The sequence below is a fragment of the Alligator mississippiensis genome, chromosome 11 (assembly GCF_030867095.1).
Source record: "Alligator mississippiensis isolate rAllMis1 chromosome 11, rAllMis1, whole genome shotgun sequence".
Taxonomy (NCBI): Eukaryota; Metazoa; Chordata; order Crocodylia; family Alligatoridae; genus Alligator; species Alligator mississippiensis.
The window spans coordinates 32,291,179-32,304,320 of NC_081834.1; the positions used below are offsets into that span (position 1 = coordinate 32,291,179).

Genomic DNA, 13,142 nt, shown 5'->3' on the forward strand with positions numbered 1-13,142 from the left:
ACCCTGTAGATAGTGTGTGCATACATGAAGTAATGGTTTTATCTCAGTACAAGCCCAGCCCCTAGCTACATTAAAATCACGTGACAGGATTGTGACAGGAGGCCATGTTAAGGCCGGGTCTCAACATCAGCCCACCCACCTGTCTGTGTGGGACAGTCCACCCAATCTTGCCCGCCACAACTTATTGTTTGATAACTAGTGTAAAATGCGGGAGGCTGCCCATTTTAATGCCCTGATGCCAGGGGGCACTGTGCATGGCTCTGTACCACCCCTATACTGCATCCCATGCCTTGCAGATGGCATTCTAAGTAGATCATAACTCTGGCCTGAGGCCGGGCTAGCTCTGTCCCTGGCTGGGCCTCTCCCATTCTACTCATGCACTCTGCCTCCTCTCACAGGGCCTCATTCACTCTGCCTCCTCTCACAGGGTCTCTTACATACCGCCACTCTCAACCCGCCCCGCACCACTTGAGCAACCCCCTGGGCCATTAGGCTTACGTACTCTCATGCTGGTCGGTGCACGGGCAGCACCTTTGGGTCGTATGAGCTTCCCTACTGTACAAGGCACCAACCTTATGCCCTGCCCTGTGTGGAGCTCAACTTCTAGTCCCTCACCAGGCAACTGGCTCTTGATTTCACTCATGTGGGGGTTGTCCCATGTGCTGCCCTTCAGACCGCACCTGAAACCCTACTCAGCATACCCCTGGTACAGCCCTTCAGGTCACCCCATTCAACCCAACTCTGTATGCACCAACACCCAGTCCTTCAGGCACCACTGTGCACCCTACGCTGGGCGGGCTGCACACAACTTCTGTCCCATTCACTGGGGCCATTCTCTTCCACTGCCCCGTCTCTAGGGCCTCCGGGGTCTTACACCCCTGCGGGGTTCAAGTGCCTCTCTCTAGGTGTGCCTGCCTCCCCTGCCACCACTCTCTGTCCCCACTCATAATAACCCACTGAGTAGTGAGGGCTGGTGTTATAAGGTGCTCTTACCTGTCTTTCACCAGGGAGGCAACTGGCCTGGCATTTCTGGGGAACTACCCCACCATAGGTAGTCCTACCAGACCATCCTTCCCCAGCAGGGTGCAGTTTTCAGTCATACCCAGGACCAGGAGCCTCCTGCCATCCCTCATAGTCCTACCCTTGCTTCCAAGATGTTCGGAGCAGCAGCTCAGCTAGGCGTTGTTATCCCGGCTGCCAGCAGCAGGCTCCTCACAAACCTTAAAGTGGCAGGCACTAAAGGTGCCCTGCCACAAGGATACTAGTCAGAAATGTCATTACGTCACCTCCATCCAATTTCACAACATTTATGATGATCATAGAGCTTTACAGATGTGTATAAAAAGTGACCCTGTCCAAGCCATTTACAGGCTAGATTACAATAGGTATGAACACATGTCAGTGTGAGTCTATTGCATCTTAGCCCCACCGTCAGTCTCTAATTTGACATAAAGTTAAGTACCTAACAAGTCCCAATATAAAAGCAGGAGTTGATAGCCACTAGCAACAATTCCTTCTACTCACAAGATCTATTTAAACATTTCACCTGCATATTCCTGTCCTATATGGTGGACAAAAGTTTGTTGGCATAGTCTGCACACAGTGAACATACAGGTATTGTGATGAGCATGGTCTTTTTGATAAAGGTGCATGATATAAATGCTAATTAGTATTAGTGGTAGAAGATCTGTACTTCTGCTGCAGAGTGCTTTGGGGGTACAGCTGACCAGCACTAGCCACTGAACAGGAACTTTTTGGACCTAATTCCACTGGCCAGCATCAAACAACTTCTCTTTCTCCAATATGAATATGATGATCTTAAAAGTTTAAGAGATAAGAACTAATTAAGCTGCAGAAAGCTTTGTACTGATATTTAAGCATTATACTATTCATGCCTGCCTACTCCAAAGCAATTGTCCTTTGGCAGCTCTCATAAAGGACACAGACTGGGAAGGTGATCCAATCAGTCAGAGTTTATACACCAAACTGCTTGTGAAGACTTCTTCTCAGGGTACCAACGTTAAGGCCCCAAGAGTGGCACGAGATGCACGGGTGCAAGCCCATCGCGCCCCTGCACCCCGAGGCCCCCCCCAGCAACTCCCCGTGACTGCGGAGCACCCCGCCAACCCCCAGCACTGCCAGAGGTAAGCAGGGCCCGTGGTGGGAGGGACAGAGCCCAGCTCCGGGGCAGCTGAGTGGAGCCGAGGAGGGCCTTGCCCTGCCCCGGCTCCTACTTGGCCCAGTGCCCCCAGGGAGAGAGAAGAGTGGGGAGAGGGTACTTACCAGTCCCTCTCCGGAAGATCACGGTCCCCCCAAACCCTGGGTAGGGCCCCCCTTGACAGGGAGTAGCATGGTGCTGGTGGTGGGTCCACTGTGCATGTGCGGAGTTTAAAAGGGCCTGCCAACCGGAATAAAACCTCAGTTTGGCCCCAGGAGTGGTGTGAGATGCATGGGTGCAAGCCCGTTGCGCCCCCGCAACCCAAGACCCCCCCAGTGACCATGGAGCACCCCATGGCCTCCACCCAGACAGAGCCCATGGCTCTGGGCTCCACGCAGACAGAGCCCCTGGCTCAGCTGTGGGGGCTGCCTGACACTTTTTTAGGCTCTGGGGTCTGGGAGCATGGCCCCCTCCCCTTGCGAGGTCTGCTCTCTACTGGGGTCTCTGGCGTGCCAACTGGAGGAGCTCCAGGCAGTAGTCCAGAGACTGCGTGCCATCAGGGACAGTGAGAGGGAGATAGACTCCTACTGCCAGGCCCTTCACCCCCTGGAGACGGAGGGCAGACCACGGTCACCTTCCAGGACAAAGGAGGACTCAGGGACCTCCCATTCTGTCCAGCCAGGGGGTTGGACCAAGGTGGCCAGGGGCCCTAAGGCCTGCCGCACCAAGGTCCCCACCCACTGGAGCTTTGCAACAGGTATGAACCTCTTGCAGCTGCAGCAGAACCTGCTAAGCTGCCAGCTCCCTCAGGCAACACAGGCTCAACTGTAGCTACTGCCCCCACTCTCCCTAAGGCAAAACACAAAGTGTTTGTCATGAGAGACTCCATCCTCAGGGGGACTGAGGGGGCAATCTGCCGCCCCGACCCCTTAGCCCAGGAAGTCTGCTGCTTCCCGGGAGCTCGTATCCGAGACATTGTGGAGAAAATCCCTAAGCTCCTCCAGCCCACTGACCACTACCCTATGTACCTTATCCACGTGGGCACAAATGACATGGCTCAGAGCAATCCTAGCTGGGTCATGAAGTGCTGCAGGGATTTGAGAGCGGGTCTTAACGGGTTGGGGGCACAGGTGGTGTTTTCCTTGATCCTCCCAGTTTCAGGCTATGGGCTACGAGGGAGAGGAGGATCGAGGTAGCGAACCATAGACTGCGGTGCTGGTGTCATCAGGAAGGCTTTGGCTTCCACGACTGCAGTCCGCTCTTTGGTGAGAGAGGCAGTGAGCTGCTGGGAAGGGATGGCCTCCACCTCTCTCCACTGGGGAGGAGGCTCTTCTCAGCCAGACTGGTTAGCCTGGGCAAGGGCAAAGGGACACTTGCATGCCTGTACACAAATGCCAGGACCTTGAGGAATAAACAGGAGGAACTTGTCCTCCTGCTTAACACAAACAATTATGATGTCATAGGGATAACGCAGACCTGGTGGGACTCCACCCAGGACTGGGCCAGAGGTATAGACGACTATACTGTGTACAGGAGAGATCATGTGGACAAAAGGGCTGGGGGTGTTCCTATGTCAAGGAAAGCTATGCATCCCTGCAAACTGCCACTGCCACCCAGGGTGGGAGACTGGAGACCCTCTGGGTTAAAATCCATGGGGAACATGGCACAGGGGACACAATGATGGGGGTCCGCTACAGACCCCCTACCCAGGATCAAGAGCTTGACCAGGAGTTCGCCAGGAAATTCGCTGAGGCTGCATGCTCCTGGTGCATGGTTGTCATGGGAGACTTCAACTACCCAGACATCTCATGGGAAGAGCGCTTGGCCAAATCCGAACGATCGCAAAGCTTTCTCTCATGCGTGGATGAGCTCTATTTGATGCAAGAAGTCTGCAGGCTGATGAGAGGTAAAGTGCTGCTCGACCTGGTACTAGCAAAGGGGAACAACCTAATCAGAGACCTAATGATCGAAGGGAAGCTGGGTGACAGTGACCACGAGCTGATCACCTTCACCATCCGCCATAAAGCTGGCAAGTCAGTCAGCAATACTGAAGTCTTCGACTTTAGGAAAGCTGATTTTGACAAGCTCAGGAGGCTTGTCAGTGAGGCCCTAAGGGACCATGACCCAAAGGGGAGGGGAGTTCAGGATGAGTGGTTGCTCCTCAAGAGAGCGATCCTGGATGCACAAGCTAAGTCTATCCCATCTCAGAGGAAAGGCAGCAAAAGGGCACAGCAGCCCCCTTGGCTCTTCAGGGAACTTGCGGACCTCCTGTGTCTAAAAAGAAAGACCAACAAAGGATGGAGGACTGGATCCACCTCCAAGGAGGAATATTCTTAACAGACTGGCCAATGGCAGCATCCTGAGGGATAGCCAGCACGGGTTTGTTGCAGGTAGGTCGTGGTTGACCAATCTTATTTCCTTTTATGTCCAAGTGACCTATCACCTGGACAAGGGAGAAGAGATTGATGTTGTATATCTTGACTTTAAAAAAGCCTTCAATCTGGTATCCCATGATCACCTCTTGGCTAAACTGGCCAACTGCGGCCTCGGCTTAACCACAATCCACTGGCTGAGGAATTGGCTCGGTGGTCGGACCCAGAGGGTGGTGGGTTGACGGAAGTCAATCATCGTGGTGCGCTGTGACCAGTGGGGTCCCTCAAGGCTCTGTCCTTGGGCTAACACTATTCAACATCTTCATTAATGATGTGGACATTGGTGTCAGAAGCGGACTGGCTAGGTTCACCAATGACACCAAACTCTGGGGTAAAGCGTCCACACCTGAGGATAGGAGGGTGATCCAGGCTGACCTTGACAAGCTCAGGAAATGGGCAGATAAGAACCTGATGGTGTTTAACACTGAAAAATACAAGGTTCTCCACCTTGGGAGGAAAAACCTGCAGCATCCTTATAGGCTCGGCAGTGCTATGCTGGCTAGTACTACAGAAGAAAGAGACTTGGGGGTCATCATTGACCACAAGATGAACATGAGCCTGCAATGTGATGCTGCAGCCAGTAAAGTGAGCAAAACCCTGGCTTGCATCCATAGATGCTCCTCACGCAAATCCCAAGATGTCCTTCTCCCATATTCGACATTGGTGAGGCCGCAGGTGGAGTACTGTGTCCAGTTTTGGGCTCCACAATTCAAAAAGGATGTGGAGAAGCTTGAGAGAGTCCAGAGGAGAGCCACGCGCATGATCAGAGGTCAGGAAAACGGACCTTATGATGAGAGGCTGAGAGCTATGGGACTCTTCAGCCTGGAAAAGTGCAGGCTCGGGGTGATCTGGTGGCCACCTATAAGTTTATCGGGGTGCTGATCAGGATCTGGGGGAACATCTGTTCACCAGAGTATCCCAAGGGATGACAAGATCAAATGGTCACAAACTCCGCCATGACTGATTCAGGCTGGACATAAGGAAGAACTTCTTCACTGTCCAAGCCGCCAAGTTTTAGAATAGACTGCCGCCAGAGGCGGTTCAAGCACCTACTTTGAACGCCTTCAAGACACATTTGGATGCTTATCTTGCTGGGATCCTATGATCCCTGCTGACTTCCTGCCCGTGGGGTAGGGGGCTGGACTCGATGATCCTCTGGGGTCCCTTCTAGCCCTAATGTTTATGAAATCTGTAAGGCAACACTCTAGTAATATAGTTAAATTTCCAAGTCTAACAGCTTTGTGCCCAAATTCTCTGTTAAGTTCTGTGGGCAGGGTATACTGTTGCTTTTTCTGCAGCAAATGCCCGAAGAAAGAAGCTGCATTTGTGGGAGGTTTGTATGTTAGAGGTACTTGTGGAAGTCTTTAGACAAATATTGCCAGAGCATTTGTAAAGGGCAAACTGCTGCTTTGTACATGTTTTAGCAGAATATTTCCAATTTCTCTGTACAAAATTACAGTCAACAGGTGCTAACTAACTGCATGCTAAATAAAAGGATTTTTATGGATAGGTACAATGCTAGTACAGCTACAGAATTCCAACCAGATGCTTTGGCATCAGATGATAACACAGATCTTAAATATCCCCTTCCAAAGGGAGGGAGTGACTAAATTAGAGGAGATTAATTTTAGCTTCCTCAGAGTTAACTGCATTAAAAAAAAGTGACACAGTTTATAGATTATCTGGCAACTGCTTGTTTCTTCTACCATGAAATATTACCTTGCAGCTCTGGACAAGTTGCTGGTGTGCTGCTGTATTCTTGTTGGAAACAGCTGCATTCTGAGAAGCTGCAATTGTTTGAGTAGCGGCAGCGGCAGCTTGTTTTGCTGCAATCTTTGGAGGATAAAAACAAATGGTTAAAAAGACTTTCCTGAATAAAACTTGAGTAATTTATAGAAAGCAAGGAACAAGATGGATAGCAATGCATTTCACAACAGAACTAAATTAGACATTACTTTTTCTTGACTTACTTTGCTGTATAGAACTCAACATCACTTTTCACTGAAGATGAAAACTGAAACAATCATTGCAATCAATCTTCAACATGCTAATAACAAATGATAAACCACCTGAAGCCACTAAGATTCCAAATGGTTCCCTTTTCACATGATTAGTCTCATCACAAAACTCACCTGAAATTCTAAAGAGCTATACCTAAAACATCCTATGGCAATGATAGGCTGCTGAATGTAAATGTAAAGACCACAATAATCTAAAGCATTAGAAGTATGCTACAATTGCTTGTGCAGCTTCAGGAATCCTTTCAGGACAGCATCATTCCTAACGTCTAAAGCATTTTAATTAAAGTACAGGTGAAGTAGTAAAAACTTGATTGCCTGTGTATGTAAATTTAACTACAAGGGCTCTGAATTCAACTACATTCAATACAGAACAATCACGTATCAAATACATCAGGGAATCTGGTAAGGCCAACTGGCTTCAGATTTGAAGGAGAATTTGCCTCAAAGTCTTAAACTACTGTATAAAACCTAGTAAACAAGCTCTCCAGGTTAACCTAGATGATGTGTCATTTGCAACTAGACCTCTGAATATTTTGCTAAATGTCATAATAATTTGGCAAGAGCAAATTCATGTGTCACAAAGAGATCGTGATGCCTGATGGAGTGCAGCCACTTCCAGTGTGTTAAATTTAGAAGGGATCAGGAAACAAGAAGCAGGTGGATACAGTAACCCACTGTGCTAGATTAGCAGCCCTAAGAGCAATATCCTGAGTATACCTTAAAAAGAGTTCTTCACAGGAGCAAAGACCCAAATTTACTGAAACTGATCAGGGCCAAAAGGTAAGAAACTAAGGTGGTGATCATGAGGACAGAATGAATAGATCAGTTCAGGTGGGTCTAAAATATTCAGGAAGGGACAGAATTCAAACATCTAATGTGTATCTCTCTCTCAAAAATAAAATGCAGCAGCTTGCCAAGTACATTCCAATACAGCACATTATTCTCAACACCGTTCTCTAATTAACCCACAAATTAAAGACATTCATCCCAAAGATAAAAGCTTATTGGTTCACCCTTAACTGTTATTAGCACAGATTTCCCTTATTAGTGCATCAATAATATGTTTTTAGAGCAAAACAAAACCTTAGTTTCTACAAGAGTTTCTTATGCTGTAGCTACACATTTGGGAATGCAGTGCGGCATCAGAATGAATTACTAAAGATTCTCTTGTTTTACGTTGATACAATGGTTTCAATACCATACACTTCCAGAAGATGGCTACCTGCTGAGATCTTCCTGTTAGTTTCATCACAAAGCATTGAAACATTTTTGGGTTATTGTAAAAACATAACTGGAATAAGGAGACAGAGAGGCTCTTTATCAATTTGTTCTCCATTAGATTTGGAAATAATAAAGATCAGACTTCTCTAACATACAAGAGAATGCTGAAATTATCTTCAATGTACAGCAAACTGCCTTTTCTCCTTTGCAGTACCACTGGCTACTACATAATATTTTCATTTTTAGTTTTGCTTCTTTGGTTAACTACATAGATTTCTGGTTCAGTTAGTTGTGGTGTGATCATGTGCTGTGATCAAATGCATTTTAGTGGGGTATTTTACATGAATTTGTCATCTATTTTGTAAAGGTCCCTGTAAAATAATTTAAATAGCAATGAAACAGTGAGCTTCCTACCATACTTAACCTAATGGTAACCTCACCAAATTCTGTCTGAATTAAATGTTAATATAGCAGTCTCCTTTTGACAGATCTCTCTTTAACCTGTTTGTCACGGACAAATAAGTTGCTGCCTGTTATTGGAAGAAAGGTGCATGTATATATACTCATGCCTTCAGATTTCTGGAAGAGAACTTTCACATAATCCGTATGAGCCAAATGTAGCTCATTTGTTATGCTCAGCTTCATGTTTTATCTATTGTAGGCATTTTTAATAGCTGAAAAGCACCTAGAAATACGAATTTTTCTTTGCAATGGACTGTAAAGCACCTTTTTAGGCCATCACATCTAGTTCCCTGCATTCACAGACAACCACAAGGATGTGTTCTCCAGTTCTTCTCACACATTGCAGCCCCAGAATGCCTGCTTAAGAAAGTGCTTGCTGAAAAAAATGAGCAAAACAAAACAGAGTACACAATAGAGCTTAAGTCTGACCTCCAGTCTGTTGACAATTTTCTTCTTGATGGCATTCTGGGCAGCTGCATTTGTTGCAACTCGCAGCCCCTCTGCTGCTTCTCTCAGTCTCTGCTGTTGATCTTCATTTTCAGGATTTGCTGCAGCTCCCTACAAAGAGGTTAAAAAATAAAATATAAATATTCAGAATAGGCTCACATATAGATTTTAAAGGTGCTAGGGTTTAAACTCCTATCAAGCTCTACCAGATCAGTCTATGTTTGCTATTTAATTGCTTTACTCTAACATGAATTAAAGATAATTTAACTATAGACACATTTTAGGTAGAAAATGTATCACTGGTATTATTTATTGCTTAACAAGTTAAATACTGCAAATAAGACAGGAATACTTGAGTTCATCACCTAGAGCAGTGAGCCAAATTAGATCCATTATTCCTCCCCCACACGCTGTTAATGTAGAATATTTGTCTTCTGGGAAATGTTTACTTCTGTTGGATAATTTGAGGTTAAAACCCCATGTAGACTGGGAAATCACTGTTTTGTAAATTGCTTACACTTTTCTCTAAAACTATATAGTGTTTATATAAATATATTGTTTAAAGTTAACTTTTACATTTCCAGTTTAACAAGAGTTATAATCTGATTCTCAAATTATAGAAGCAGGACTTAAATTTGACATCTCATATTTGAGGTCTGAACACATATAGACAGGTAAATCAACAGCATCCACAACTGAGAGGTCACCAATAAACATGAGAATAGTTTAGGAATCCGAACAAATGATGAACTAAAATTTGATTGTACTGAACTTTTATTTATAAGTTCTCAACTAAGTTGTCAAATGAAAAATAAATAGTTATAAACTGATCAGTTCTGGCTACATAACAATTTATACTTACAAAAGAGCAATAAGACAAAAGCACCTCCTCATGTTTGTACAGTTATGAAAAAATTAGGTTAATATTTAGTGCTTTTTGGGTTCTTCAGTTCACTGTTTCCTTGTATGTACCTTTGCAGCTTCCACCATGCGGGCTGTAGAATCTGCCAAAAGTTTAGCTGCAGCTAGAAGTTTCTTGGAGTTGTCCATGTCAATCTCAGCTTCAGCATCTGACCTCATGGCATTGACGAGATCAGAAGTAGCTTGAGCGAGGACCCTGGCCTGTCGCACCATTTCCCCTACGATATTAGCATGGCAAGTTAATATCCTTCTGCCTTCTGTCTCAATTTCAGTTTCAAAGGTCACCCCAAAGGAAAAGAAAATAATAAAACACAATGTCCTGAATTTTTTTTTAAATGAGTGCATAAGATAATGGTTCATTGCTTAGAACAGTGGTGCTCAACCCCTTCCCCAATACGGCACTGGGGTGGGAGTGGTGGGCACTAACTGGCCATGTGGAGGATGGCGGGGGTCAGTCCAGCAGCAACCCAGCCTCAGAGGGCCCATAGGAGGGGGTGGCCCAGTTCCAACCTCCCTGCAGGAGGAGGGTGCATGGCCTGGCTCTACAGGGAAAGGGAGTGTGGCTTGGCCCCATGGGGGGAACTGGCCTGACCTCAGGCCAGTGTGGGAAGGGGGTGTGGCTTGGCCCTGCAGGGGGAAGTGGAATGGCTGATCCCCAAACAGCCCCACAGGGGGAAAAGCCCCAATCTAGATGCAGGGGAGGGGACATGACCCAGCTGTGACTGGCAGCTTAGGGTTTGGGAAACTGGTGGGGTGGGGAGCAATTGTATTAGTGGCCACTGTTTCCGCACTGTCAGATTTCCTGCCCCATGGGCCAGATGCGATGGCTCTGTGGGTTGCACTCAGCCTGCAGGCCAAAGGTTGAGCATCCCTGGCTTAGAAAATTTAGAAAGAAACCTTTACAGTTGGATAACAACAGAATTAATCAAGGAAGTAATAAGAAATACAGGGTATGGAAAATAATTGGCTTTCTTTCTTCTCCCTGAATAGACCCGAATAGAATAACTGAATATTTCAGGAAGAAGTAACTCAGCACCCATTCATTTAAAATTTAAGGTTTCAGTTTGAAAGAGGGTATAAATTCATAAGTCACGTTAATACAATAAGCTTACTTACTTACCATGGTCAAGCACAGATGTGCTTCTGAAGTCCATCAACCATTTTTAGAACAAATTCACTTTACAAATATAACTGCTACTTTACTTAATTCAAATTGAATGCATCATAGCTTTGCAATTAACTGTTCAGCTTTTTTCCCCACCAAAGGTTATTCAAGTAGGCAGCAAGTATTTAGTTCAAAGGCCAAGTGGCGTTTAAGGGGTCTCAACAGTATGTGGTCCAAAATAGCTTTGACACACAAAAAGACATTCCAAAACTTCCCACACAGCAATACAGGTATCTGTGATACTGCGGGAAGCTAACAAAGTTTATAAACAAGTACTTCTTAGCACACTCTCCCTATCCCCCACCCCACATCAAGAACAGTCTACTGAATACAGGACTTCCTAGAAACCTGTACAGATGTTTTCTGGTTTGTCATTTTTGTAGTAAAAACCTCACCAGTGTTACGTCTCAGCTGTGTGTTCGTGGGCAACCGTGGCACAGAATGCAGTCTCTCTGACTCACAAAGGACTCTCCCCCCTCCTCTACCTAAACGAAACTGATTAAGTGGCAGTGAGAGACATACTTAAGACCCTCAAGATAAGGGTGACAAGAGTGAACCAACTGCCCTAGGTCTCATTTGCATCCGAGATGGAACCAGATGACCATTCATTTACATGAGAGATGGAGAACAGAAAGCCTGAAGCAGAGACTGCAGTGAATTCTAGGACCGGAGAAGCAGGAGAGCACTGCATGATGGGGAATCTGTGCTCCAAATGTTAATCAACCCATGTTCACACATACCCAGCTCAGCATTTATCAGACCAGTTCTAATCTGGATTTACTAAGGACTTTTCCACCCCCAGACACACACACACCCCTAAGTTTAATAGGCATCTCGGGCCGTACATTCCCCGGTCCCACTATGGGAGGCCTATTTAAACTTGATTGACTAAAACTCGGTTGCCGGGTTAGGGAATGCTGAGGCAAGAGACCGAGTCAGAGGGGGTATGGGCAACATTTGAACAATGGTTAAGGTTCACAACGTCCAGCCCGTTGGAACCCTAATCACAGGAGTTGTCATACTTTTCCCGAGATGACTGGTGGGAGTCCTCTCCACAAAAGGTTATGAACACCCCAATAATTGCTTTAAGTCTGTTAAAAGACTATAGTAAGATCTGGAAAAGTCATGCTAAGCTGAGGCTTGTTCACAACAAGTAAAAATCCAAAATCCTGATGCTGCAAGCTATCTATTGTTTCTGAAGAAACCATGAGATATCCCATCAGTATATCTGCCATCCATAGGAATTTCAAGCTGGTTCCCAAGTATTTGGTTACTCCCTACTCTTATGTGTTTCCTGACTACCAATCAGTTTCCTGAGATGTTCCACACCAGATAACCCCTTGTCAATAAAAAGACAATGATTTACACAATTAAGGACGCTTCGAAGCAGCTGAACTGAGGGTATAAAAATCTGTAAAAAGTGTGTGTGCTTCAAGAAGAAGAAGAAGAAGAGAAAGAAAGAAGAAGAAAACTTCTGTGCTGACACCATCCCTTGTCGTTCTTGGGATGCTGGAAGAACAGATCGTCTCTCTCTTCAAGAATGTGCTATGGACTGTGCCTGTCAGCTCTGCAGCATGAGTACCTTGGATTGGTGAGATCCCAGCGCGCTCTCTCTCTCTCTTCTTTCTAGGCATAAACTTCTGAACCTGAACTGTATTAGTTAAGCTTGAGCTAAGTTTCCCCAAATACTTAGTGAAACCAGGCTAGTATTGTAATTGTTTGTGTTTGTTTTTCTTTTGCATGTCTATTACTACTAGTACCATTATATATTTCATATGCTTAGCAATAAATAACTTTTATAGTCAAACTGATAGTAACTGGGTATATTTTTCCTTCTCTACTTCTCTTTCCTTCTGTGCTCTGCAGCAACGCTTCTTTTACCTAAGCTAAAGATCCCTGTGAAGCCCAAAAATACTGTGGGGTCTGCTCATCAAGAGGCCAAAGATTGGGACGTGCTGAGTTTGAAACACATAAGGGGATCAGCTTGTACAGTCTGATTGACCCAGTTTGACTCAGATGTGCCCTTATGAACTGAATGCTGGCCCATGAGGGTGTCGGCTGGACACCCAGCCGGATTCAGAGGGATTCTGTTTACCTGTGTGCTTGTGTCTGACTGCAGTTTATTATTGCTCTTATGAACTGATTCTTGGCATATGAGGCTGTCACCCTGTCCATGCTGATCAGCCCGGCCAGGCCAGGTGTGTCACATTAATTTGTGTGTGTTTGTGTGTATGACTGATTTGGTGACTGGAGGAACCCAGTGCCATTGAGATTGAGTCCTGCAAGATAGCTCCATTGGGGGTGAGGGCTTGCAG

At 45.9% G+C, this 13,142-nt stretch overlaps 1 protein-coding gene across 3 annotated transcripts in view; it reads right to left on the reverse strand.

The window, feature by feature from the left end:
- TLN2 (talin 2) overlaps positions 1 to 13,142 on the reverse strand; it is a 391,556-nt gene that overhangs the window by 134,046 nt on the left and 244,368 nt on the right. For all 3 annotated transcript variants that reach the window (XM_059714785.1, XM_059714786.1, XM_059714784.1), the window contains exons 21-23: positions 9,714 to 9,880; positions 8,724 to 8,852; positions 6,310 to 6,423 (exon numbers count right to left, since the gene is read on the reverse strand). In XM_059714785.1, the coding sequence (XP_059570768.1) occupies positions 6,310 to 6,423; positions 8,724 to 8,852; positions 9,714 to 9,880 (410 nt within the window). The remainder of the gene's footprint in view (positions 1 to 6,309; positions 6,424 to 8,723; positions 8,853 to 9,713; positions 9,881 to 13,142) is intronic.